This window comes from Onychostruthus taczanowskii, unplaced genomic scaffold (genome assembly GCF_017590055.1).
Source record: "Onychostruthus taczanowskii isolate IOZ18803 unplaced genomic scaffold, ASM1759005v1 scaffold74, whole genome shotgun sequence".
Classification (NCBI taxonomy): domain Eukaryota; kingdom Metazoa; phylum Chordata; class Aves; order Passeriformes; family Passeridae; genus Onychostruthus; species Onychostruthus taczanowskii.
This window is the reverse complement of record NW_024505229.1, coordinates 1,890,820-1,918,476: the sequence shown is the minus strand read 5'-3', so window position 1 is coordinate 1,918,476 and position 27,657 is coordinate 1,890,820. Positions and strand designations below refer to the sequence as shown.

Sequence of the window (27,657 nt, the reverse complement as noted above, 5' to 3'; positions counted from 1 at the left end):
GATTTGCCAGGCAATGAGGCCTCGGAATTCCAAAATGATTGGCCAAGAAGGCCCCATCTTATGGACCAACAGCAACCAGAAAAAGGACCAATTAACAAGTGGATTGAAAACGCACAATCCTGCACCTTTAAGAGACTTTAAAGCCCCTGGTGCTGAGCCCCTGGGGTCTCTCTATGGTCCTTAGGTCTGGAGAAACACCTTGTTGCAGAAAGACTGTTAGTGTTACTTCTGGCTTGTTGCGTAGGCCTTAAGCTTACCTTGGGGCCTCCTTGGATTTAATAAACAGGCACTTTTTCTTTTCAGGATCATCAGCCTCCTTTACTTTCTTTTTTCCTGTTTACTACATTCCTGTAAACACAGTTTCACATTTCCCCGTTCTCCATCCTATCCAAGGCTGGAGCATTCCAACCCTGATCCCTCCATCCGACCCAAGCCGTTCCCTGCTCCGCGCTGGAATTGCCACCCGTGTCCCCGTGGCTTTTGGGGGTGCTGCTTCCCGAGTCAGAGGAGGACACGGGACAGGGACGAGCCTCAGCCAGAAGCGATGTGCCCGGGCACGTTCCCTGCCGGATCCCTGGCTGTGTGCGGACGGGCTGAGTCACAGCCCGCTCTGCCTGCCGTGAGTGATGTGTTTGCTTCCGTGTCTGCTGAGGCTTCCACTCCCTTCGGCTTCTGCGGGACCCACCCGGGGAGATCCCCTGGGAATTAAACGCTCCCGAGGGCTCCCTGCGGCCGCTGCTCAGTATTTGGGTGCCCCCGGTGCTGGGAAGGAGGTTCCTTTGAAGGCTGTGAAATATGCAGTCGTTTAATCTATTCCTTTTGCTTCCAGGCATTGGGATGGGTTATTCAAGGAAACGATAAACATGGATTCTCCCACGAACACACTCCTCCCCGGTGGGGGCTTGGGAGCCCTGGGGGGAGCGAGCCCAGGACAGGGGAGGTGACAGATCCCACACTGTGGCTATAAATGGTGAGAAGGAAATAGCCCATCAGTCCCTTGGTGCTGATCCTGGTCCCAGGATGTGTCTGCCTTCCTTCTCCCCCTTCTCCTCCTCCTCCTCCGTGTTGTGGATCAAACACCATGAATCACCTTTGGGATTTTCTATTTTTTTTAAAGTTCCTGTATCGCCTTCTTAATTACTCTTCCCCCTACCACCCCCCACTGCAGACGTGCCCATGGACTTCCTGACCCTGACCCTGACGCCATCCCTCTCCCCACTTCCCATTTCCAATAACCCGCTCGGCTGAGTCTCCTTCGGTGCCGGCGTGGCTGGAGCTCCCCTCTCCCGGAGGAAAGGAAGCGAGAGTGGAGTTTGCAAGAGCCAGAAACCCCCTCATATCCCCCATCCCAGGGTGTGGGCAGTGAACCCTCACCTCACCAAAAAATCACTGAGAGTTACTTTCCTAAGGGAAAATCTACATCTGATTGATTTTGTCGCTGGTTTAGTCCTGGGATGAACCCCTGGTGTAACTGGGACATCCCCAGCAGCCAGGCTGCTTGGCTTATCTCACTTTTTGAATCCCTCAGTCTTGCACTGGTGGCTCTGGGGCCACTCCGGGTTGCACAAGCTCCTTCCTCTGCCACTTCAAAAAGCTGCTGGTTCGATGTTCCCATTTCCTTCTGGGCACTGGGGGGCAGGAGGGAGGTCTTCTATGGGAAAAAAGGGATGTGTTTTAAGCAGGGAGCATCCTCTGGTAAATGCTGATTCATCCCAGAGTCCCAGGTGGCACTGGAGCTGCACTGACGTGGGGGATGCCCGGGCTGGGGCGGTGCTGATTGCATCCCTCACATCCAGAGGGAGCAAACCCACACCTGCAGCTGGCACAGGGCTGGAGCTTGGCAAGAAAATGATCCACAAGCACCCAGTGCTGCTGCTTCCTCTGCATGAGGCTCTGAAGGCTGCTCCTTGCACCCAGGAGCAGAAATCATTCCTAGGTGGAAAAACCAGTGACAGCTTCCCTGTCCCAACTTGCCCCCCTCCTCTGCCTATTGTGAACAGAAAGACAGGATGAATTTTGGAGCCTTTAAGTACAGACTGCACCTTTACAGGATGAGGTTTTGGAAGTGTAGCATGAATTTAAGATGATTTCCCATTCCCCATCTTCCTTTCACCTTTCCTTTCCATCCAGCCGTGCTTCTCTGGGGGATTGGACAGCCACCACTGAACCAAATTCCTGCACCTTGGCACAGCTCCACAGAGTGGGGACGAATAATTGTGAAATACTCCAGCAGCTTGTGGCAGCCTCCAGTCAAACATGCCCAAACATATTTCCAGCTGCTCTGGCCAGTGGGAAGCTGCTGCTCCAGCTGGAAAAAGCAGGAGTGGTCTGCACACCAAGGGTCCTCCTCAGCACCCTGGTACCTGCTGCCTCCAGGGGCTTTCGAGGAGACCTGGCATTCCCAAGGGATCACTTTAACATGGAACTTTGTCACTTGGAATTGTGCTGTCACCTCCTTGTGCCCATGGGAGCAGGTTATGTTTGTCTCTGTGTGCCCCAGCCGTGAGGGGACTGCAGGACACGTTCCCTGTGCCCCACTGGGCTGGCTCTGAGGGCATCCCTTCCCTTCTCAGGCTGCCAGGCAGGGATGGAGCCACCAGCCAGGCTCAGGGCAGCTCCCTCCAGGCCCAGCAGAAGCTGACCTGTCTTCACACCTTCTCTTGGATGCATTTTCCAGCTAAGCCACAGAACCCCTCAAATCCTTGCCACAGGTTCCTGCAGGACATGCACAGACTTGTTCCTCCTCCTCACCCCTGCCTGGACATCTGCAGGACTCAGAGCAGCAGATCCTACCCCAAACACTTTTTCCACCCACAGTGGGTGCTGGGGCTCAGCTGCTGGAGCAGAGCCAGGCTTGGGGGAGACAATCCAGTTGGAGAGGCCGGGGGCAGCCCGGGATGGGTTGGGCAGTGCCTGGGGGCCAGGGGAGAATCATCACCGTGTGGTTCTCAGGTTGGCATCCTGAGGGGCTGAGCCACCCCTTCTTTAATCCATTAATCTCCTTCCTGCAGTGGCCCGGTGGGTGGGACAGCCTGGGTAGGTCAGGACCCACTTCGAGCTGCCTGAATTCCTGCATGTCCCAGCTGGAATGTGGCACCCCTGGATCCATTGCTGGGGGCTCTTTGTACCCTCTAACAAGGAGATCTCTGCCTCCCTCACGGGGACATCTCCCTGTCCCCTGACCCCTCTAGGAAGGGAGTCTCTGCATTTCCTCATGGCGGGGTCCCTGTATTCCCTGATGGGGGAGATCCTGCACCTCCCAGGGAGGGAGGAGGGCCCTGTATCTCCTGGCTGAGGTTTCCCTCTGGTCCCTGGTGCCGGGTCCCTGCACCCACACAGGAAGGGGTTCCCCCTATCCCCTGATGGGGGTCCCTCCATCTCATAAGTGGCGTCCCTGCACTCCCCAAGGAGGGGGGTCCCTGTATCCCCTGACACAGGTCCCCGCCGTCCCTAGCAAGGGGGTCCCGGTGCCCACGGTCCTGGCATGCCCGGGTGTCCCCTGGCACCGCGCACATTCCCGGGAACCGGGATGGGAGAGGAAGCGGCGGTAGGGGCGAGGAGGCACACGCAGAACGGGGGGCCGGTCCGGGGCGGGGCGGGAGGGAAATCCCGGGCGACGCCGGGACCGGCGCCCGGCCCCGCCTCGCCGTCCTATAAAAGCGGCGGGACGCGGCGCGCACTGACACAAGCGCGGAGACGGCGGTGAGTGTGGGTGGGGCCGGGCGACCGCCGTGCCGGGCGGCTCCGGTCCTTCGCTGGCCAGGGAGGGAGGGCGAGCGCCGGTTTCCCCCGGGAAGCGCCGGTTTCCCCCGGGAAGCGCCGGTTTCCCCGGGAAGCGCCGGTGCCTGGAGCGGGGGAAACGCCGTAGCGGGGGCGGCTCCCCCTGGAGCCCAGCGTGTCCCCAGCGCTGGGGAGAGCGGGGCGCGCCCGGTGCCGGGGGTGGCGGTGCCGGGGGTGGCGGTGCGGAGCCCACCGGGAGTCCCCGGAGCCCCCCGGGGGATGCGGAGTCCCCGGGCTGGGTCGCGCTCGCCCCTCGGTGGCGGCGGGGCGGGTGCGGGGTGCGGCGCTGTGCGGGGCGCGGTGCAGGGTACGGTGCGGGCGCGGTCCCGGTCCCGCCGCCGAGCATCCTGCGGGTCCGGGCGGGGACCGGTCCCTCCCCCCGTGCCAGCCCCCCGGACCCATCGGTGTCACGAACCGGGCGTTCTCTGCGCGGGATCAGCGGCTTCAGCCACTCCCGGCTGCGGGTGCCCCCCGCCCCTCCTGCTCGCCCAGCCTTCCCCAAACTGGTGTGACTGGTCCTGGCTGTCGCAGGTGTCTGTGGAGCCCCGCTGGGTTCCCCAGGGGTGCTCTCATCACCCAGCTCGGCTGGCAGAGGTTTTAATGGGGCCGTGCACCTGCCACTCCCTCGCCCAAATCTTGGGGTTCCCGCGGCTGCCGGGAGCCTCGGAGCCCTTGCTGGGCAGAGGTCGCTGGAAGCAGCACCAGTCCCATGGGAGGGGACGATGACCCGGCCCCGGTCCCTCCCTCGTTGGTGGCTTTGGCAATCTGCAGCCATGAGTCAGGGCGAGCGTGTTATCTTGAGGCTCCAGGGTGGCACCTGAGTCGCGTCGGTGACCTGAGAATGGGGACATCGGCTCGTGACGCAGGCGGGGAGGGCCGGGGGGTGTCTGGTCAGGGTGACGGAACGTGTCCCCCTCCCGCTACCTGCCCGGGCTTGCCTGGACATGCTGGGACTTGCCTGGCAGTGAGGTCACCCCTGTCTGTGTGCTCAGACTGCCCGGAGATAGGAAGCTGCATTTCTATTTTTACTCGAGGTGCTGAGTCTGAGCGCAGGGTGCCCATGGGGGTGGCCACAGGGACTGAATGTGGACCCCGAGCCCCCGGGCTGGGCGCTCCCCAGCTGCCCACTGGCACACTGGGTTGGTGACATGTCTGGTAATAGGATCATTGAATCATTAAGGTTGGAAAAGATCTCCAAGATCCTCGAGTCCAAAATTTGACTGATCCTCCCCTTGTCAGCTAGACCAGAGCTCTGAGTGCCACATCCACTCGTTTCTTGCATGCTTCAAGGGGTGGAATATGGGGAAGACAATGTGGCACACGTAATCCAGAGGGGCTGCAGGTGCTGAATTTGGGGACAAATCTTCCCTGCAGGAGGCTGAGAAGTCACTTCTTGGGGAAGTTTGGGGATGGGGAGGATCTTTTGTGGCCTGGCTTTGAGAGTCCCAGATTAGGTGGGAAATGGGAGCTATGAATCTTCCTTTTTTAAGCTGATTTAATGAGTGTGGTTGTCGCAGTGGGGGCAGGCCTTAGCTGTGAAAATTAAAATCCCAGAGCAGTCCTGACTCTTATCAGCTGGACTCAATGATCTTTTAGGTGTTTTCCAACGTTTAGAATTCAGATTCTGTGTCAAGGTTCCTCATAACTGTAGGGGTGTAGTGAGGGGTCCATTATCCCCACATGTGTCAGGGGAAGGACTGCTCGGATGGAAAGGCTTTGTCACTTACTGGGAAGGTCAAGGCTTTTGGCACCGATTTGAAAAAAAACAAACAAGGTCTTGTTTCTGGTTACCCAAGAGCTCCTTGCAGATAAGGAGGGTGGTCAAGCTTGTGGCATGTTCTTGCAGTTCCTTGAAGGTTTCCTTACCACTGAGTCTGAGTTCTTGAGATGAAGAAACTGGCGAGAAAAACATCCTGTTGCTTCACTTGCCCGTGTGCCAACTTGCTCTTGCCTGCATGGAAGTGGGAATGAGCAGGCTGGGCAGTGTCTGGGGACCCAGGGGAGCATCATCCTGGTGTGGCTCTGAGGCTGGCACCCCGAGGGGTGTTGTGGGTGGAGCGGTGAGGTGCTGGATGCCCTGACCTGGCAGGGCTTTGCCTGCTGGAGGAGGAGTAGGGAATGTTGACATCTGCACCTTCTGTCTCGCACTGGGCTGTGTCTGACCTCAGCCATGCTCAATTGCTAAAATCTCCAAAGTCAGGGTCCAGATGTGTCAGTCCCCTCTGGGCTGCCTCCCTGCAGACCCAGCCCAGCTTGTCCCACCTTGGCTACCGTGTGCTTTGCCCTGGTGGCCAGCACTCCCCTGTGTTTGCTCCCATCATCCCAGCCCCCGTTAACTCGCTCTGGTTTCCCCGCAGCCGCCACGATGCCGCTGTCCCAGAGCAGGGCTGGGCAGACCCCGTGCAGCAGCAAGGCCTGCAGGAACCTCTTTGGCCCCGTGGACCACGAGCAGCTCCAGCATGACTTTGAAGACAACATAAAACAACAGCTGGAAGAAGCTCAGCAGCGCTGGAACTTCAACTTTGAGACAGAGACTCCCCTGGAAGGGCCGTTCAAGTGGGAGAGGATCCTGGTGGCTGAGCAGCCACCCCAGGAGGTTCACAGCCTGGTCAGGGCTGTCATCAGCAGTGACAGCAGGAGCTCCTTGGCCCACAGGGTCCCTCCCAAGGAGCGTGTTGGCAGGATTTGCCCCGAGGAGGCTCAGCAGAGCTCGAAGGTTTACAAGGCTGGTTCCCTGCAGAGCTTGAAACGTGGGCAGACCACGATCAAAGGTGAGCACTGGGGGTTGGTGTCACTCCCTGGGGGCTTGGTGGCATTGATGTCATGGCAGGGACAGAAAGGGGACTTGGGTGCCAGAGCCCTGCCTGGCTCTTGGGCATGGGGAGGGGTCCCACCCTCCCTGGATCTCTCCTAGGGAAGCAGAGCCCATCTTGCAAAGGGAAAAAGGCACCAGCTGGGTGCCTTTTGGCTGCTGGGGTTTGTGCAGGGGACTGGCATTGGGCCTGTGGGTTTTGTAGCTGAAGATGCCCCCAAATTCATCACCTTCAATTCCAATGACCTGATCCAGTCATAGAATCACAGAATATTAAGGAGTTGGAATGGAACTTAAAGATAATCTTTAAGGTCCTGTGGGCAGGAACACCTTCCATTAGCCCAGGTTGCTCAAAGCCTTTATCCAGCCTGGCTTTGAACACTTCCAGGGTTGGGGCATCCAAAACCTCCCTGGGCAACCTGTGCCAGTGTCTCACCTCCCTCACAGTGAAAAATTTCTTCCTGTCCTCCATGGTCAGGGCCTGGACTAGAGCTGCAGATGAGACAAACAGCAGAGATGATGCAGACTTACAGCTCTGCTCTCCAGCAGCTTTGCACGGGGGCTTTAGGGTGAAACCCACCTGGGCTGGGCTTGGGGTGCCTCCCTGGGGACACCTCCCTCTTTCTGCCCTGCTGCTCCCAGCGGGCTGGAGCCACTTTCCAACCCTTTCCTTCTTCCTTCCAGATTTCTACAGTGCCAAGCGGAGGATCGTCCCTGCCCAGCCCCGGCCGTGACTCGCTGGGGCAGCCGCTGCCCCCGGGGCGAGCGTGGCTCCCCTGCCCTGTGCTGAGCTCTCCTTAGCAATGTAGAGTCTGTAGTTCCCTATTTATGAGTTGCTCTGGGGTCCTGAGGGACCTTCACTGTGTGCAATGTAGAGGAGGAGCCCCACGGTGGGCTGAAGGAGGACTGAGATGGACCTGGTGGGATTAAGGCACTGCCCTGCCTGCAGAAAAGTGTCCTGTGCCCTGTGCCTGTGGGTCCAAACACCGTCCTTGTGCTGTCCTGCTGTCCAGCCGCGGTCTGTCCCCTGCCTAGGGGCCGGTCCTGGGGGACACTTGTGTCCCAACCACCTGGTGGCACCAGATAACTTTAAGAAAAGTTACTGGTGTGGCTTGTAGAGCCCTGGGACACCCCTGCTGCTGGCACATGAGGGTGGCCCTCTGTCCCAGCAGGCTGGACCCGAGCACTTGTCCGTGTGTGGGAGCAGAGTGATGTGGAGGCTGCTCCTTCCCACGGCTCTGGGCAGAGGAAGCTGTTCCCTGGATAAACCTTCCTTGGGGTGACTCCCCGGGAGCAGCCACCAGGGACCAGCACTGCCCCCAGGAGGCTTTGGGATCCCCTGCACTCTGCTGGCCCCAAATCCCACTTTCTTACCTTGTTGTTGGCTTGTTGAGTGGTGCTGCTTGTCCCCGTGCCCCTGCCTGCCTCAACACTGACACCAGGCTGGGGAGCCCCTGCTCTGGCTCTGCTGGGCTCCTCTTGGAAGAAGTCCTGCTCAGCAGCAGGGGTGATGCTGAAATAAGGAATTGTAGCTTATTTTCCTGGACTTTTTCTCTTTTGGGGCTGGCGGGGAGAGGACCCTCACCTGGCTCTGCTCTGGGACCAAGGGATGGCCTGGAGCAGAGGCTGCTCAGTTCCAGCACTGAAGGATGAGTCCCTGAGGGACTCGACACTGTCAGGTCTCGGCACTTTCATGGAGTTCATCTGCTGCTCTGCTGGATTTGGACTCTGGAAACTGGTGCAAGATGGTCCCAGGAAGAAGAGGGACAGGGTTGATCTCCCACCTTGCACCACCATGCACTTTGCTGTCGGTGAAGCTGCCAAGCTCCCAGCACTAAATGTTTATTTATATTTAAAATAATGCTATGAAGTATATGTGGGGAGAGGGGAAATACCTGTTTGTAAGTGTAACTCTGAATAAACACCTGTGCAAAGGCATTCTGGGTTAATGTGGGATGGGGAGCAGGGCCTGGCTGGGCGAGGGGAGTGTTCCAGGGACTGGAGATCCTTCTGAGGGTGCAGCCCTGAGCTGGCATCTGCCTTTGTGAGGGCTAAGAGGGATAAAGCCTTGCCACAACCTCTGTGCTTGACCTTGTTCCCTGGGGACAGTGGTCTGGTGCTGCCACCATGTCCCCAGCAGAAGCCAGTGCCACCTGTGTGAGCTGTCCCTGGAGACCCCCTGTGGCTCCTCTGTTGTCCCCATCATTCTCCCTTCCCCACTGTGACCCTGTTCCCCCTAACCCTCAGCACCCAGTCCCATGGTGACTCCCCTCCAAGCTGCTCCCCTCCTTAACCCTGTAAAGGAGTGCTGGGTGCCCAGGGTGACCCACGCTGTGGGATGGGGACACCAGCATGTGCTGGCACTGCTGGTGGAAACGTGCAGTGGCATTTCCTGGGTGGGGCTGAGATCCCAGGGGAGTCAGGGATGTCTCTACTACTGGCTGCTTCCTTGGAGGACTGGGCAAGGCTTGGATGGAGACAAGTTGTGAGAAATTACCAGATTTGAGAGGATCCAGATGAAAAGAAAGCTGATGGCAATGACAACCTCATGTTACTGTTCAGCTGAGAATCCCTAAAGCCTCTGCCTGTCCCTGGAGTGAGGGGTGACACCCGTGCAGGCCCATGGCCCTTGACACACGCTCAGCCTTTGAGCTGCTGCCGAGTCAAACCCTACAGATTTAGCCCCTGTAATCTTTCCCCTTACGTCAGTCCTTCCAAACCCCCCTGGCTGCTGCCAGGAGCTCCCCTCTGCTGTCACCTCCCGTTTGCCAGGAGCAGTAGCAATGAAGGAAATGAGAAATAAACCAGTGAAACCCCCTTGTCTGTGCTTGTGGCTCTGGGGAGAGCCAGGGTATGGCTCTGCTGGGCACCAGGGCTTGAGCTCTGTCCCTGGGACACTCCAGGACTTTGTCCCCCCAGCTTTGGGACAGAAACCAGTGACGGGCTCCCAGCAGCTGGGGCATGGATGGAAACCTCCCACACTCAGCCCAGGCTGTGTTTTGCTGCTCCCACTCCAGCCTGGCCTCACACAGATCAGGGATGCTGAGGGTCAAACCCCCACAGGGGGAGGGTCGGGTGGTTCCCTTCCCTTGTTCACATTCAATCCCCTTTCACTGGCACCTTCCAGCATCTCCTCGGGGTTGGATCGTGCCCTCTCTCCCGGGCTGTGCCCTCTGGTGACCTCTGCTGATCTGCTGGAAGCAGGATGCCAGAGCCTTGCTGGGCAGAGGGCACAAATCAAGCTATCCCAGGGATATTCAGGGTTTTCCCTTCAAAAGGGAACATTTTCTCCTCAAATCCTTAGGGAAAACCAAAATCCAGCCATCTCTGTGCAGCAACAAACATTGCAGAGGCTTGGAGGGTGAGGACACACTGAGCCCCCCAGCCTGACCGAGGGGATGCTTCAGTTTGGGGTAAGCAGCTCCAGCTTTGCCCAGAGTGTGCAGAAGAACCAGCTGAGCTCTAGCTGGCCCTGATGGAGCGGATGGACCTGAGCTGGCTGCTGCTCCGTTAGGTTCAACAGCAAATGAGCAGAGTGTGCCTGGTTCCCAGTGAGGGATTTCACCAGTTTAGATGGGCAGAGAGAGCTGGGGCATCAGCATCCAGCTCACAGCACCTGCCCGGGGAGCCTGGGCTCAGATCTGCTGTGGGTCAGGGGATCTTTGTTCGAGTTATGCCCTAGAGATAACAGTGTTTCCTCCTGCCTGAATTCTCTTCACATTTTACAGTTAAAGAGCCGAGAAAATGCCTGTGGTCCATCTGATTCCCTGTGCCTCATGAAGCAGAGAGGCTGCAGCTCATGGGCAACCAGTGGGTTTAAAGCCAAGTTTATAATTCAGGCAGGAGCCTTAAAAAACCCATCAGAGAACAGCACAGGGAGGACATCTTCAAATTCTGGGGCCAAAGAGCCTCCACAGAGGGGATTTTCAGGTTGTTCTGTCTTTGGTAGGATGTTATAATCCAAGGACTAGATATATATAATATAGATAATCTTGTATTTTGGGTTATTTGGAGCCTTAAAATAACATTTGCTGTTTGTCTGCTGTTCTTCCCCCCACTCCAAACACCTCCCAGCCCCGGACATTGCAAACCAGGAAAGGACAGGGACTTTGCTGCCTTCCTGAGGGCACTGGCAGTGCCTTTGCAGAGCTGCCTTGGGACCTGGGGACTCTGGGGACACCGTGACCCTCTGGATGGGTCCTTTCCACACGCCACTTGCAAGGCAGCAAACAGGAAATGTGTGAGCACAGGCAGTTGGTGTCACCCCAGAACGGAAGGTGCCTTGAGTAAGAGAGATGAGAGCGGGGGCAGCTCCGTCCCTCTGAGCTGGGGAGCCCTTGGCCCCGTGTGCCCCACACTGAGGGTCCCTCGTGGGGAGGGTAAGTCCTGCTGCTCTGGGGATGGCTCGGGCATCACCTTAAGAAACAGAAAAGTGGGGGAAATATGGGTTTTTTCTTGCTGTTGGTGATCCAAGGGGGCTATTTCCTGCTGCCTGTGAGGGATGGTGGCTGGAGGCTCCTTTCTGAGGGCTGGGAGCAGCGCAGGGTGCTTTGCGGGGAGGCAGGACACTGGGAGCTGGTGATGCCATGGGGGGGCCTACTTGGCTGGGGGGGGCACAATTCCCATCCCATCCCATCCCATCCCATCCCATCCCATCCCATCCCATCCCATCCCATCCCAATCTCCCTGCTCGCTCAGTGCCTCCATCATGCTGTGGGCTCAGCTCACCTGCCCTGGAGCTGGAAGAGGAACCAGGGGCTTCTCCATGCCCTAAACAACCCCCCTGCCCCCCAGAGCTCCCACTTCTGCTGTCTTAGAGGCTGAGACCACCACAAGGCTGTTCCTGGTTCTGTGAGACACCAGCAACTCCACAAGACCCTCTTGCTTTAAGGGGCTGGTTTTGGGCCCTGTTCCCATTTCTGATCACACAGGGATTTAGAGGATCTGTTTCTCGTGGCAAAGGAAGGGGGCAGAGGGCTGGAGGAGCTGCTGTCCCCCCAGGCTGGGAGTGGAGAGCTGGTTCAGCCAGAGCGAGCACGGCCCCGGCTCTGCGTCACCGCTCCCCACGGCTGCGGTTTCCTTCCCTCGCAGTTTCAGCTTTGCCACACAAAGAACAGCCCCTCTTGGGGATGGCATGGTGGCTGCTGGTGACACGGCCACCCACCCGGGCTGGGGACAGGGCACTGGGGTCCCCAGCTCAGGTCCCACAAGCCTGGGTGAGCAGCAGCATGGTGGAAACCTGCCGAGGGCTCCTGCCCTCTGCCCGGAGGTGACTCACAGCTGTGAAAACTGGGGGAGGAATTTTAAAAGGTGCTGCTGAGCCCTGAGAAGGCAGGTGGAACCAGCACGTCCTGCTCAGACCTCCAGCATCACCTTGGCTGGTCCTTTGCTGGTGTCACCTCCTGGCTGTGTCACCTCCTGGGTGGCCCTTGCTGGTGCCCTGTGCATCCTCCACGGCTGGGGAAGAGTATGGGAAGATTTGGGATAGGTGCTTGGCTGGTGGCAGGAGGAGTGTTCAGCAGGTGGGAGCTGGGCTGGGAGCCCCTGGGATGCCTGGCAGGAGCAACTGTTGCTACTGCAGATCCAGGCTCTATTTGTGCCGTGCAATCGGAGACAAGGCCTTCCTTCCCTTCCTGTTACCAAATCCTCCTCAGCAATCAGGGTCTGGGCCCTTAGGCACAGCAAAATGAATTTCCAGCTCTGTCTCTCTCTGCTGTCTCCCACCAGGCTGGAGCAAAGGTGCCCAGTGAGGGCAGGGCGGGCCGAGTGTCCCCTCCAGGCCAGGCCAGGCCCGGCCAGGCCATGTCGGAGCGCCGGGCGGGCGCCAAGGGCCGGCGCTTGGGCTCCAGCCGGCGCAAGCAGCTGCAGGAGAGCCCCGGGCAGGCCCTGGCACCAGCACCTGGGCCCAGTGAGGAGCCACCATGGGCATCTGAAATAGTGCAGAGGGTGCAGCACCTGCTCAGCGACAGGGACACGGGGCAGGCGGGAGTCGTCACCCGCTCCGACATGCAGGTGAGGATGGAGCTGTGCCCTGGGCTCCAGCACTGCCAGGGTCACTGGAGATGGTGTGACGGATGGGTTTCACCCTGATTTGCTTTGGTTTTAGAAGCTGCATGAGGAAGGTTTGCCGTGCAGCAGGGCGGAGCTGGAGCTTGTGTTCGATGGGCTGGATGCCGCTGGCACCGGGCGCTTGGGCACAGAGGAGTTCACGGCCGGGCTCCGTAAGTGCAGCCTGGGCTGGTCCTGGACACGGTCCCGGGGCTCTCCTGGGGGATGTGAGGTGCTGCTTTCTGTGTGGCACAGGATAAATCATCCCCATGACTGGCTCTCAGCTCCTGGCTCACCTGGAGCAGGGTCCTGCTGTGTTGAACTGCTTTGTTGAAGCCATGGAGGGGGAAGTGTTGGGGTTTGGGCTTTGCTGGCACTGAGGATTTGGGATATCTGTCAGCAGGGCAGTTCCTGAGCTCCCAAAACGCTGCCAGGGAGCACCGGCGGAGGAAGACGGCGTCCCGGAGGGTGCGGCTGGTGCTGCCCGGCCCGGCGCTGGCAGGGGGGGACAGCGAGGAGCGCAGACACTTCGCTGCCTTTATGGAGCAGCTGGGCACAGGCCACCCCTCTGAAGAGTAAGTGCCCTGCTTGGCACCCGTGGGTGTCCTGCAGGATGGATAGAGGGGGAAAGGCTTGGGGCAGGAGATCCCCACACAGGCAGGGAGCTCGGAAATGCCGTACAGGCGCCTTTGGCCTGAGCACAGGAGCAGGGCCACAGTGACCCCAGAGCTCATCTGGGTCAAAAAGTGTGAGTTAGGTGACTCAGCTGGCCTCACTTTGGGGGTTCTGGAGGGTGCTCACCCCAAAACACCCCTCTCCCTGCAGACAGGAGATCTGGCAGCTCTGGGTGAAGCTCCGGCAGGACGAGCCCCAGCTGCTGGACAACCTGGAGGGCTTCCTGGCCAGGATGAGGCAGCGCATCCAAGAAGCCAGGAGCGAGAAGGAAGCTTTGGAGCTGACTCTGAACAAGTGAGTCACGCCAGGATGGTGCACAGGGATGGGACAGGAGGGATGGGGACAGGGATGGGGCCCTGGAGGGCCATTCCAGCCGTGTGGAGAAACCTGGATGCTTCAGCGCACCCACCAGCGGCCGGAGCAGAGGTTTTGCCAATGTTTGGGGTCGGGCTCCCTCTACAGTCACGGAAGGGATGGCAAAAGGGCCGGACTCGGACTGCCGGACTCATCCGTGCCGGGTGACCCTCGGGCAAGCCCCGAGGCTCCCGGGGTACTGTGTGTGGGGCCCCAGGGCCTGCAGCCCCCGGAGCGGGGTGTCACAGCCCTCCCCGGCCCCGCTGTCGCCACAGGCGTGTGGCCGAGCACGACAAGGACGTGCAGCAGCTCTGCGAGGCCCTGGAGCAGCAGATCCAGCAGGAGCAGCAGCGGCTGCAGCAGCAGGTGGGTCCCAGCTCCTCCTGTCCCCTCGCTGTCCCTGCCGGGGGCACCCAGCACCCCAAACCCCCTGGGCAGCTGCCACTGGGTGAGTGGGTGCCAGTGTCCTTGTGCCACCCAGAGCATGGCCCGGAGCCAGCAGCAGGGCGAGGAGCTGCAGCGAGTGCTGGATGCCAGCGAGAGGGAGGTGCAGCGCTTGGTCACGGCGCAGATGGAGGTGGGCTGGCCCCAAGCCCCTTTGTGAGTCAGGGGTCTCTGGGCTATGCTGTAACACCCCCACGGTGCTGCACAGCCCATCCCGGTGCGTCCCCAGCAGACCTTGCTGCAGTTTGTCACACAGGACCCTCCCTCTACACCACATTTGCCACCCCCATCCTGCCCTCCCCTCCATCCCCAGAGGGCACAAGTTGAATTTCCCACCCACCATCCAAAGGGAGGAGGGGCGTGTGAAATTCAGCCCCGGGTCTAGAGGAGGTGGTTATGAATTATTTTGCATGGGGATTTTTGGCTCTGAGTGTCCTGGTTGCCACCCCACAGCTGGAGCAGCGCTGCCACAGCCTCCAGAGCTCCCAGCAGGTCACCAGCACGGAAAACCAGCAGCTGGAGAAGAGCAACCGGGCCCTGCAGCAGCACCTGCAGCACCTGCACCAGCAGCTGCAGCAGACCCAGGGCCACCTGAGGACGATGAGGGCTACAGTGGCTTGGGAGCACATGGGGGAGCCCGGGTGAGTAGCTGAGTGACCGCATGTCACTCGTGTGTCCCCACAGACATCATTTCCTCCTGGTTGGGGAATGAGTTGGATGGGCCTCAGCCATCACGGTGCTCCAGTGCTGCCCATGGTGAAGGTTAATCGTGGCTTGGTGTGCAAAGCATCAGAGGAAAAAGCAGGACTACCAGCACCATGCACTGAATGTGTGCCTGGAGGGCAGTGCCAGAGAGGTGGGGGTGTTCTTCACCCAGGAGGGATCAATAGGACTGATCCAAAGATTGTGGATTTTGCTGACCTGCCCTATCACTACCCTCACAGCCCTGGTGCTGGGTGGATGTGGTGGAGAGGATGGAGTTCCTGTTTTGACCCTTGTGCTCTGTGTTTGCAGGGACAGAGTGGTGGCAGAGTTACCCATCGAGGTGCCAATGTCCCCACAGGTACTTCAGCTGGGTGTGTGGGGACAGCACAGGGGCCCAGGGCCTCGTGCTGTTGTGTATGGAACTGCTGAGGAGCTCCAGAGCACAGGGTGCTCCTGCAGCACTGCCTCCCCTGAAATCTCTCTCAAATGGGGCTGGTGCAAATGTTTGGGAAGGGAGGAGGGTTGCACCACCTTACTTCTGGTACCCCCAGGATTTTGGGTGGTTATAGCTGGATACCTGCTGGAGAACTCCACATCATTTCAGGTGGATCTTCTCCCTCACCAAGTGTTTTTTTCTCTCCTCTTCCCACCCTGTCTCCTGCAGCTGAGTCCTGGGAAGAGCGAGAAGTTCCGCTCCGAGATGCGGATCAGGCTGGGATCTCAGAGCAGTGAGAGCAAAGCCAAGAGCACCCATCAAGTGTAAGGGTCCCCTCTGTGCCCCTGGGGTCTGTGAGCTGGGGCTGAGCCCCAGGCCCTCCCTCCACCCTCCCCAGGGTGATATTTTGTCCTTTTAGCATTCCTCTCCCACCCACTCATCTCTCACCTCTCACCCTGAAGCTCATATTTCTTATCCCAGCTCATCACTCCCTTGGCTCAGGAACTGGCTGTACGTGGCTGAGAATTGTCTTCTCCTGTCTGATAATGTCCATATGGGTACTGGGAAGCGGCTGGGATGCAACCCTGGGTCTGGCTGCCTGCGTGTGCATCCCTTTTTCCCCTGCCCCCACTGCTGCCCGTGTGAACTCCAAGTGCAATGAGGGGAAATAGCATCAGGTTTGGAGAGGGATGGGGTGAGGATGTGGATCAGAGACCCTCTGGGACTGACTGGGGATGGAAAGGAGCTGGAGCCTGATCTGGGAGCTGGTTCATTGCCACCATTTTTTGCCCTTTCCAGGGTTTGGGAAATGCTGCCTGCAGAAACAAACCTTTCAGGAGCCCCACGGAAAGCAAGCTCTGCAGAAGAGGACCCTTTCCCAGAACCTTTGAAAGAGGAAGGTGTCTCTGACCAAAGCTCTTTGCTAAGAGAGATGAATGATGCAATAGCAGCTCTGAGCAAACATCTGAAGGCACAGGCACTGGGTGCACCCCCTGCCCTGGCAGACACTGCCGGTCACCCCTGGGACAATGCTGAGCCCCACACAGGGCCAGAGGCAGCAACAGCCCATGAAACAACCCCTGGGCTCATGCAGGAGACCCTCCCGGGCCACGTCCATCATGAGCTGCTGGAAGGAGACCTGCAGGAAGGGCCAGGCACAGCTGAGCTTCGTGCTCCAGATGTGACACAGGCTGGTGCGTCTGCAGGAGCTGGGCACTGCATGGCTCAGGAGCCAGGGGCAGAGCAGGGAGAGAGCCCAGAGGAGGCACAGAGGATGCTGTTCCAGCAAGGAAAGGGTGCTGGTGTGGAGGAGATGGTGCTGAATGTGGCTGAGCATCTGGGAGAGCAGGTGCTGGTGGAGGTGGAAGGAGCAGGGTGGCTGCAGGAAACAGCTTGCACAAAACCACAGGTCCTGGGAGAAGCTGAGGAAGTGGAGATAAGCCAGAGAGAAAATTTGGAGGCAGGTCTGGGGCCACCTGAAGCTGGGCAGGAAGGTGTAGCAGTGGGACAGTGCCCTGCCATGGATGAGCAGCAGCCGGGCAGGACGCTGGGTGTGCAGGCCCCGGGCACGGTGCTGCAGGGACGGGCTGACCCTGCATCAGGGCTCCCTGGGAAACTGGAAACTGAGCTGGGAGAGCACCTGGAGCCACAGCCACCATCCTGGGGTGAGGCACAAGTGGGAGCAGCCCATGGGGGTGGTGTCCCTGAGGTGACAGGGGCTCCTGGCCCAGAAGTGCTGGACGAGGAGCATGCCAGGACAGAGATGCAGCCCCAGGGAGAGACCACGGACTCCAAAGTGCTGGAGGTGCTGCCAGCCCAAGCTGAGCATGCAGGGAGCAGCAGAGCCGGGGGCGAGGAAGAGGAGGTGCAGGAAGCAGAGCCCAGGCAGGCAGAGCAGCAGCTGCAGGGTGAGTGTGCCAGGGGAGGCGCAGGGTGGAGAGGGAGCGTGGGCGCTCTGGAGCCACTGGCAGCGGCTGTGCCACCCACCCACGGGCAGGGAGGAGGGGGAGCAGGGCTGGAACTGGTGGAGGCCCCCAGCAGCACCAACATGGAACTGCTGGCAGAGGTGGAGGCAGATCTGCAGGTCTGGAGTGAGGCTGGATCCCCAGGGATGCAGCAGGGAGGGGGCGTGGATCCAGATGTGCAGCTGGAAAAGGATAAACCAGAGGTGGGGCTGGGAGAAGAAATGGGGGCTGCTGCAGTGCAGAGTGAGGGTCCTTCCCCTGCAGAAACACCAGTGGGCAGCCCAGACTTGTGTGGGCTGTTCCCAGGTACATCTCAGGCACTGGTGGAGGCAGATCTGCAGCTCTCTGGGGATCTCAGCCCAGAAATCCCCCAGAGAGGGAAGGGGGAAAGAGTTATCCAGCTCCAAGAGAATGAGGAAGAGGATGGGACACAAAGACAGGGTGAGCACGGGCTGCCACATGAGCCAGTGCCTCATCCCAGTGCAGTGACCTTGGGTCAGGGAAAAGGGGATGGTGCAGGGCTACAACCAGGGGAAGAGGCTGAAAATTTGCATGCAATAGGGGGTCAGAGCACTGGTGCCAACGTGCAGCTGATTGTAGAGGGGGATGGGCTCAGACTGACCCTGGGAGGGAGCACAGAGGCAGATCTGCAGCTCATGGGTGAGGCTGGATCCTCAGGGACAGAGCAGGCAGGGAGTGTGGATCCAGAGGTGCAGCCCCTGGATCAGGGGGATAAAGACAAGTTTTTAGAAAGGAAGGCAGAGGATGCCCAGCAAGATATGATGTTCCATGAGGGTGCCAGCCCAGGAGGCCCACGGGGAGGGCAGGGTGAAAGAGCTGTGAAGCTGGAGGAGGAGGAGGATGGGACACAAGGACAGGGTGAGGATGAGCTGCCACACGAGCCTGAGCTTGATCTGCACAGATCAGGAGTCAGGCAGGGAGAGGGGGCTGATGAAGGCATGCAAGCACAGGAAAAGGCTGAAAGCTTTCATGCAATAGGGGGTCAGAGCACTGGTGCCAATATGCAGAATATTGCAGAGTGGGATGAGCTCAGACTGATCCTGGGAGGGGGCACAGAGGCAGATCTGCAGCTCTTGGGTGAGGCTGGATCCTCAGGGACAGAGCAGGGAGGGAGATTGTATCCAGAGGTGCAGCCCCTGGATCAGGGGGATAAAGAAGACATTTTGGAAATGGAAGTAGAGGATGCCCATGCAGATCTGCAGCTGTGTGTTGGTCTCAGCCCAGAAACCCCGTGGGGAAGGGAGAAAGGAGTCGCTGTTCAGATTGAGGAGGAAGAGGATGGGGCACAAGGACAGGGTGAGAATGGGCTGCCACACGAGCCAGTGCCTCATCCCAGTGGGGTGATCTTGGGTCAGGGAGAGGGGGCTGGTGCAGGGCTACAAATAAGAGAGAATGCTGAAATCCTACACGTAGTGGAAGATCAGAGCAGTGATGCCAATGAGCAGCTGATTGCAGAGGGGGATGAGCTCAGACTGACCCTGGGAGGGAGCACAGAGGCAGATCTGCAGCCCTTGGGTGAGGCTGGATCCTCAGGGACAGAGCAGGGAGGGAGATTGTATCCAGAGGTGCAGCCCCTGGATCAGGGGGATAAAGAAGACATTTTGGAAATGGAAGTAGAGGATGCCCATGCAGATCTGCAGCTGTGTGTTGGTCTCAGCCCAGAAACCCCGTGGGGAAGGGAGAAAGGAGTCGCTGTTCAGATTGAGGAGGAAGAGGATGGGGCACAAGGACAGGGTGAGAACGGGCTGCCACACGAGCCAGTGCCTCATCCCAGTGGGGTGATCTTGGGTCAGGGAGAGGGGGCTGGTGCAGGGCTACAAATAAGAGAGAATGCTGAAATCCTATACATAGTGGAAGATCAGAGCAGTGGTGCCAATGGGCAGCTGATTGCAAAGGGGGATGAGCTCAGACTGACCCTGGGAGGGAGCACAGAGGCAGATCTGCAGCCCTTGGCTGAGGCTGGATCCTCAGGGACAGAGCAGGGAGGGAGTGTGGATCCAGAGGTGCAGCCCCTGGATCAGGGGGATAAAGAAGAGTTGGTGGAAGGGGAAGCAGAGGATGCCCAGGAAGACACACAGCTGTCAGAGGGTGTCAGCTCAGGAGTCCCACAGGGAGGAGAAATTGGAACAAATGTTCAGATGGAAGAGGAGGAGGATGGGGCACAAGGACAGGGTGAGGATGAGCTGCCACACGAGCCTGAGCTTGATCTGCACAGATCAGGAGTCAGGCAGGGAGAGGGGGCTGATGAAGGCATGCAAGCACAGGAAGAGGCTGAAAGCCTGAACTCTACTGAGGCCCAGAGCACTGGTGCCAATGTGCAGCTGATTGCAGAGGGGGATGAGTTCAGACTGATCCTGGGAGGGGGCACTGAGGCAGATCTGCAGCCCTTGGGTGAGGCTGGATCCTCAGGGACAGAGCAGGGAGGGAGATTGTATCCAGAGGTGCAGCCCCTGGATCAGGGGGATAAAGCAGAGGTAGTGAAAATGGAGGCAGAGGACTCCTGGACAGACACTCAGCTGTTTGTGACTGCCAGCCCAGAAACCCCCCATGGAGGGGGGCACTGTGCAGCTGTGCATCCCAGGGATGGGGCTGGGGACTGGGGACAGGGACAAGGTGGACATGGGCTGATGCAGGAGGTGGTGCCTGACCCATCTGGAGTGACCATTAGACAGAGAAGGGGGACAGAGGCAGGTGTGCAGCCAATGGAGGAGGCTGAAATCCTGGACACAGGGGAAGATCAGAGCACTGGTGCCAACGTGCAGCTGATTGCAGAGGGGGATGGGCTCAGACTGAGCCCAGGAGGGAGCACAGAGGCAGATCTGCAGCCCTTGGGTGAGGCTGGATCCTCAGGGACAGAGCAGGGAGGGAGTGTGCAGCCAGAGGTGCAGCCCCTGGATCAGGGGGATAAAGAAGTGTTTTTAGAAAGGAAGGCAGAGGATGCCCAGCAAGATATGATGTTCCATGAGGGTGCCAGCCCAGGAGGCCCACGGGGAGGGCAGGGTGAAAGAGCTGTTCAGCTGGAGGAGGAGGAGGATGGGGCACAAGGACAGGGTGAGGATGAGCTGCCACACGAGCCTGAGCTTGATCTGCACAGATCAGGAGTCAGGCAGGGAGAGGGGGCTGATGAAGGCATGCAAGCACAGGAAAAGGCTGAAAGCTTTCATGCAATAGGGGGTCAGAGCACTGGTGCCAATATGCAGCTGACTGCAGAGGGGCATGAGCTCAGACTGACCCTGGGAGGGAGCACAGAGGCAGATCTGCAGCCCTTGGGTGAGGTTGGATCCTCAGGGACAGAGCAGGAAGGGAGATTGTATCCAGAGGTGCAGCCTCTGGATCAGGGGGATAAAGCCAAGTTGGTAGAAGAGGAGGCAGAGGATGCCCAGGCAGATCTGCAGCCCTTGGGTGAGGTTGGATCCTCAGGGACAGAGCAGGAAGGGAGATTGTATCCAGAGGTGCAGCCCCTGGATCAGGGGGTTAAAGCCAAGTTGGTGGAAGGGGAGGCAGAGGATGCCCAGGCAGATCTGCAGCTGTCAGAGGGTATCAGCCCAGGAACTTCGTGGGGAAGGGAGTGGGGAAGAGCTCCTCACAATGAGGAGGATGAGAAGAGTGGGGCACAAGTGCAAGGTGAGAATGGGCTGCCACAGGAGTCTGTGCTTGCTCCAGAAAGAGCACGAGGCCGACAAGGAGAGGGGGCTGGTGCAGGAGCACAGCCACAGGAGGAGGCTGAAAGGCTGCACACACTGGAGACCCAGAGCACTGATGCTGCTGTGAGGCTGTTCACAGATCAGCAGATTCCCAAATCAGGCTCAGGAGAGAGCACAGAGGCAGATCTGACACCTCTGGGTGTAGCTGGGTTGTGGGAAGGGGAGCAGAGCCTAACTCTAGGTTTGATGGCAGTTCTGGGTGCATTTCACACTGCATGGGAAGGAGCTGCTGCTGCAGATGTGCCCCCTCCAGCTGAGGCTGCTTTGTGTCCTGAGCCTGCCCCTGCTGCAGAGGGCCCTGGTCTGGAAACAGAACTGGGAGCATGCCTTGGTCCTGAGGGGCAGATTCTGGAGGCACAGGAATTACTGCAGGGAGAAAGGGCTCCTGCAGAAGGGAAGCCTCTGGATGGAGCTCACGGTCTGGAAGTGGCACAGGGAGAGAGGCTGGAGGCAGGGGTGAGGAATGGAGTGAAAACTCAGGGTCTAGGACTAAAGCAGGGCCATGGTGATGCTGAGTTGGCCTCCCTGGTCTCTGAGGTGCTGTCACAACTCAGCCCCCTACAGCTGGAAACGATGATGCAGGAGGATGTTCTCATTCCAGATGTGTTGCGGCTTTGTGCTCCGGGACAGGCAGCCCAAAGGGAGCTTCAGGAGCAGGTTTCAGCACAGGGACATGAGGGGAAGCTTCACATGGTGGCCCAACAGCCAGAGGGGAAGACACCACCCACGATGGAACCAGAGCACACGGCTGCTGGACCTGCTGAGCATCCGAAGCAAGAGGTGCCACCAGCATCAACACTGCACAAGGCAGTGCAACCTGGAGATACTGGGAGTGATCAGCTGGGGGTGGTCCTCCGAGAAAACTCTCTGGGGCAAAGGCAGCTCTTGGGAGGACAGAGCACAGACCACAGCGTTGGTCAACGAGAGAAGATGCAAGAGTTTGGTCAGAAAATGAGCCAGGAAGGTGAGCCCAGCTCAGGAGAGCCAGGGGCTGTGACTGCAGGTGTGGCAGGAGCTGTCCCACAGGGTTGTCCTAAAGCTCCCCTGGAGCCAGACCACCTCTACAACGTGCTGTTCGTTGGGGACTCCCACGTGGGCAAAACGTCCTTCCTGTACCGTTTGCACGCCGACACCTTCAACCCCCACCTCACGGCCACAGTGGGTAGGTCTCCCCCAGCCCCTCTCCAAACACTGGCTTAGATCACAGCTGCAGTTCCCCTTCCTCCACCCCACAAGCTGCTGCAGGTCCCCACAGCCTGTTACAGCTCACACCAAGCGTGTTGTACAACCGGTCCCTAGGGGCCAAGCAGAACCACCAAGTCCCCACGCCTGGGTGCTCATGGGCAGGAAATCTGCTCCTCCTTGTCCTTCCTAGCAACAGTGGCCCATGCTTTCCTTTCTGCTTTGCCTTTCAGCTCCATTCTCCTTTCTTCACCAACCTGGTTTTATTCATCATGAGATGAGAGACCTTCCCAAAATCCAGTGATTAAACATCTAAAAGCCAGAGGTTCACTTGGGACCAACCCCTGGAGCTGCAGCCTCACACCACCCTGCACCATGTCTCTTCTCCATCCATCTTCTGTCACAGGGCAGAACTCTACAGTATCAAAACATGTTCTTTTGTGTCTTCCAGGACTGGATTACCAGATCAAAAACCTCGTTGTGGATAACAAGCGCTTTGCTCTCCGCCTGTGGGACTCAGCTGGTCAGGAAAGGTGAGGTGCTGTGCTGCTTAAGGACACAACCTGGGTTTTTTTCCCTGTAGTTTAGGGGCAATTGATATCCTTTGCTTTGCTAAGCAAAGGTGAGATTGCTCAAGGAGGGACTCTGTACAGTATGTGATCTGATAAAGCATAATAAAGGAAGTAATTAAGATAAAACTGGCGCTCAGGCTGTGCCAGGGCCCCTGCCATCAGGATAAGAGCCAAATCTGGGGGTTGCCTATTTTGTAGACGTGCATTCCCACCTTTTCCACTAGGATTTCCCATCACTCCTAGGCAGAACCTCCTTAGATCATGCTGGTGATCACCCAAAATGCCCGCAGGTACCGCAGCATGACCAAGCAGTTCTTCCGGAAGGCGGACGGGGTGGTGCTGATGTACGACATCACCTCCGAGTACTCCTTCTCCGACGTGCGCTACTGGCTCAGCTGCATCCAGGTGGGCGCGGTCCCCAGCTCCTGGGACTGACAGGAGTGGCCAAGCCCTTGGGAAAGGGTATTCTGCAATGCTTTCGTTATAAAATGATTTTTTTTTCGTGGAGGATTTAAGGCAGATACAAATGATTTTCACACGCTGGCAGTGTTTCCCAGAGTAATTTGTTGATAGAACCAGTAGGGTAATGATCAACTCTTAAACAATTAAAAACTAGTGCAAAGGAATGGAAAACATTGCTTTTACATCAAGAATAATCCACTTTGAGTCCTAGGGAATGGGAGGTTAGTCAAGGCCTATTAAAAACTTCTCAGAGATTTCCAGTTGACACAATGCCAGTGTTTAAAAATGCTGGAACATAATAGGATATTGCCTCATTTGGTGCCTGTAAATCCCAGCCAGAGCACCTTCAGAGGGCTGCTGCAGTTGAGTACAAAGTGAATTCCTTACAAGTGTAACTCATCCAGTGCTCTGTCATGTTAATAGACACTGGCAGATGATTTAAGGAAAAAAAAATCTTAAATGCTGTTGAACTTATTCAGTAATTTAAAGTTAAGTTGTTAGCCCAAATGTGTGTGTGTCAGTCATGGTGTTCCAGGATATGTGTAGACAGTGTGGCCAGCTGGGATTCAAGGAAGATTGTGAAGCTGTCCTGATCTTATCTTCTTTCTCACTCAGGAAGGAGCAGAGGATGGAGTTGCTGTTCTGCTTCTTGGGAACAAAACCGACTGTGCTGCCCAGAGACAGGTCCCTACAAAGGAGGGTGAATGCCTGGCCAAGGTAGGTGGTGAAGCACAGCCACCCAAGCGAGGCAGGGACAGCTAAGGATCAACACCACCAACCCCAAGAGCTGGAGAATGGGGAAAGCCCTTAATTTACCCCTCATGCTGTGGTTGACAAAATGTTCTCCAAACCCATCTCTCACCCTTCCCTGCTTTGCTTTCCCTTTGTCACTTTAGTTTTGCCTCAGCACCATCCCAGTAAATTGGTTTATGGAACTGGATTTGTAAATTAAAACATTTTCAGCTCTGCTTATCTTTGCTGTGAAGTGTTGAGTATCTTCCCAGCATCATAAAAATAATAAACCCACTGAGCACTATCCTGGTTTAAAGATACTGAAATGATCAAAGTTTGAGTAATCTCTTCACATATAGATGGCTAATAAAAATTAGATGAGGAGAATGGGAAGAATCTCACCTTTACTGACTTAATTTTAAACCTTATGGGATTTGGGCCAGAATCCATTGACCAGTTTTGCTAATGGAGATGAGGGATGGATGCTTACTTTCCCAAACTGGTAGGGAGCAAAAGAGTTGGGAATATCTAGTTATGCCTCTCTCTGTGTTTGCTTCCATGACCAGAAGGCATCACAAATTCTTCTGCCTTCACAGTCATCCTTTTCCTTGGTATTACAAGCTGGTGTCGTAGCAACCAGAAAATCTGGATTTCACCCTCATGTTCCAGTAAATAAGTTATTGAGTTATTTGTTTCCTTGATGCCCCCCTGTTTCCCCTTGACTGGGACTGTTCCATGGCTATTTATTCCCACATTAAACTATTCCAGTGCAAGAACATTACATTTCTACTCGGGGTCTGTGTTTTCCAGGAGCACCAGCTCATGTTTTATGAGTGCAGCGCTGCCTCGGGCCACAATGTCTTTGAGTCCATGGTCAGCTTCACCAGGTGAGCCATATGCTTGGATTTTTCCACCTGTTCTCAATTTAACAGGCTCCCTCCCTGCATTTTTTGACTCCAAATACTGGATGTCACCATCACCAGAGACTCCATGCTCAAATGTCAGGGAAAACTCAGGGAAGCTCATGCTTGGATGAGCATTTAGCACTGCCCTAACTTGTCTCCTGAATAAGCAGCATTGCAAGGAGGTGAATAAAACCCATTTGGGGATGCTGCTGATTTCTCCCTGGCTTGACTGAAACAAGTTCTGTGTGTGATTTGATTTAGGCTGGAATTTTTAGTAGCATCCACAGCTCTCGGATCACATGGAACTGGAAGGATCCTGACTCCTTTCAGCTGTGTTCAACCTCTTGTACCAAGGCTTGTCGAAACAAGCAGCACAGCAATACAAAATTTGTGGGAAATACCCAGCTATTTTGCTTCCTTTTCTCCCAGGTTGCTCAAAGTTCGTGAAGATGAATTGAAAAAGAAGGCAGAAGAGGTACCAAAGGCACCTGAGAAGAAAAAGGGCTGCTGCTGGTGATGGACTGCCACCCCACACATTGATCTGAAACTGCACTAACAGCCAGAAAAGCCTAAAAATAGTCCATGGACACCTTCTCTTTTCCTGTGTGTCTTCCTTGCCTGATCTTCCTTGGATGCTGAGAGCAAAAGCTGCTGTGGGGGACCCCCTGCCATTCCACCAGAGCACACCAACCCTCCGAAATACTTCTCAGGGAACTTTACCACTTTCTTTTGGAGACAAAAAACCAAGAAAAGAGGCAGAAAAGGAACCCAGCTGGGTCTGAGATGCTGCAATGATACTGGAAGCAGCAGGGAGTAAACCCAAGCCTTTGGAGAGAAGAAATAAAAACCTGAAGACATCCAAGTGGATAAAACAAGGGGGTTTAGTGCTGTTGGTGCTCTGGGCTGTGGGGACTTCTCCTCTGGCTTTGCAATCTGATTGGATTTGATCAGGAACAATGAGATATTCGATATATTCTAAATGCACTTAAATCTCTCCAATGACACAAGGCAAAGCTAATTTTTCCCTTCCGTGGTTTATCCTGCCAGTGAGCAGTGATGGAGCTTGACAGAAACTACTGAATATTTTGCTCAAAATAAATTCAAAAATCCCTTAGCACATCCAGGATAAGAAGAAGATAAGTGCTTGCAAGAGATTTTTTTTCATTGTGCTGTCCCCAGAGCAGAATTCTGGATTATTGCAACAAATTTCAGGCTGGGCAGAGAAGAATGAGCTGCTGCATCCTGCCCTTCTGCTCTTTGTGAAGTGCTGAATTGGTTTTAAATCCAGCTTGAAAAATCTAAATAAGCATGTAACGATTTCAAGGTGGTTTTTTAAAATCTTTTCACAGCTTGATTGAACTATATTTTTGCAGAAGAAAAAGACACACAGGCTAAATAAATAAGAATACAAGTGCTATATTTTAGTATTTTATATGTTCCATGTAAATTCCCAGCAGTTCAACAGGTGTATTTAAAGAATGTGCTTATGTGCAGAGTTTGCAGAAATAATTCTGCCTAGTTGGGCTTGCTTTTTGTTGCCATTATTATTTATATGTACATAATGGCAAAGCATAATAGTAGCCAGTTTGTGCTTTAGGAAAATAAAGTGACAACAGGAGTTGGGCTTCTAGCAACACTATATATTTCACATATAATTTTATATATTTTATATATATCAGCTTCACCAGGCAGTGTTGAAATTTGCAGTGACTCTGGAATTTCTGAGTCTTTTAGGGATGATTTATTTCTCCTGCACATCACAATTTATCACTCCAGTACCTCTGTACCCTAAGTCTCCACCCCCTGTGTCTCCCCCCAGCCTACCTCAAGCCATTCTCCTTTGGCCCCATCATTAAAACACTTTATTTTCTTGATGCAATATATTTAATGCTCCCATTCTCTGTCCATCCCTCTTTACCATATTTCTTTATATAATATTTTTAGTGATGGAGCAGCTCCTCAGGAAGGATTTATGTGGCTCAGCTCAGAGCTGTGCCTGGGGGTTTGGTATTTGGGATATCTGGAATTGTTTTTTTCTTATTGTTTGGGACCCTCTTCACTATTTCTTCTTTTATTTAAAAATAATATAAATCCAAGTGTACTTTGCAAATTTGATCCATAATAAGAGAAGCATCATTTCAGTCTAATCAACATAAAAATTTTCTGCTGGCTCTGTAACACTTCCCCATGTAAAGCCACCCATCAGATCAGCTTTTATTTTGCCTAAATATGCTGGGATTACACATGGAAGATACTGCTTGGCCGAGTGGCAGCAGGATTGTGCAAGAAACAGTTTTATTTGATTCCAAAATGAAGAGTTGATGCTGTGGAGGCTGAATTTTCCCGTTAGATGGCAGCAGCTGCAGCAATTCCTCCCCACTGCAATGTTGCTGCTGCAGGGAAGGACCGGGGAGCTCCAGCAGGGCCCAAAGTGGGAGCTGAAAAAAAAAAACCTTCCCAGAACAGCAGGCAGAAAGAAATGTCTATCTTATTTCCCTGGAATCATCTCTAGAAAAAAATTATGGAGTTTATGCCCAAAGCATGAGTTACTACACTCCAAACCTCCCTGCCAAACTTGGAAATGAATTTTTCATTGCCAGGCTGGGAGAAACACCGGGCAGGCAATAAATCACACTGGAAAACATGGGCAGCATGTTGCACTTGAAAGCATCTTTCACCTTTAATAATTCACATCCCAGCAGACATTCCCACTCCGGGATCAAAGGCACCGCTCCTTTGCAAGCCATTAAACGCCTGCACGAGTATTTGGAGGAGGATCAAGGCCTGGGATATTAATAGCAAGAGGGAAATGCATACTTGTTTGGACCACAGGATGTTTTTTTTTTTTTTTAAATCAGGTG

At 56.0% G+C, this 27,657-nt stretch overlaps 2 protein-coding genes across 2 annotated transcripts; both read left to right on the top strand.

The window, feature by feature from the left end:
- Positions 1-3,657: 3,657 nt before the first annotated feature.
- Positions 3,658-8,530, top strand: CDKN1A (cyclin dependent kinase inhibitor 1A). Its single transcript, XM_041422807.1, has 3 exons — positions 3,658-3,702; positions 6,138-6,551; positions 7,277-8,530. The coding sequence occupies exons 2-3, from the start codon at positions 6,146-6,148 to the stop codon at positions 7,324-7,326; spliced, it is 456 nt and encodes a 151-aa protein (XP_041278741.1). The 5' UTR covers positions 3,658-3,702; positions 6,138-6,145; the 3' UTR covers positions 7,327-8,530.
- A 2,129-nt stretch (positions 8,531-10,659) lies between these two features.
- RAB44 (RAB44, member RAS oncogene family) lies at positions 10,660-26,722 on the top strand. The gene is made up of 17 exons (XM_041422766.1): positions 10,660-10,971; positions 12,320-12,604; positions 12,699-12,813; positions 13,044-13,215; positions 13,466-13,609; positions 13,945-14,035; positions 14,151-14,246; positions 14,567-14,754; positions 15,128-15,176; positions 15,483-15,577; positions 16,053-16,447; positions 21,545-22,105; positions 22,577-22,658; positions 22,988-23,102; positions 23,775-23,876; positions 24,702-24,778; positions 25,226-26,722. The coding sequence occupies exons 2-17, from the start codon at positions 12,395-12,397 to the stop codon at positions 25,311-25,313; spliced, it is 2,580 nt and encodes an 859-aa protein (XP_041278700.1). The 5' UTR covers positions 10,660-10,971; positions 12,320-12,394; the 3' UTR covers positions 25,314-26,722.
- Positions 26,723-27,657: the final 935 nt, after the last annotated feature.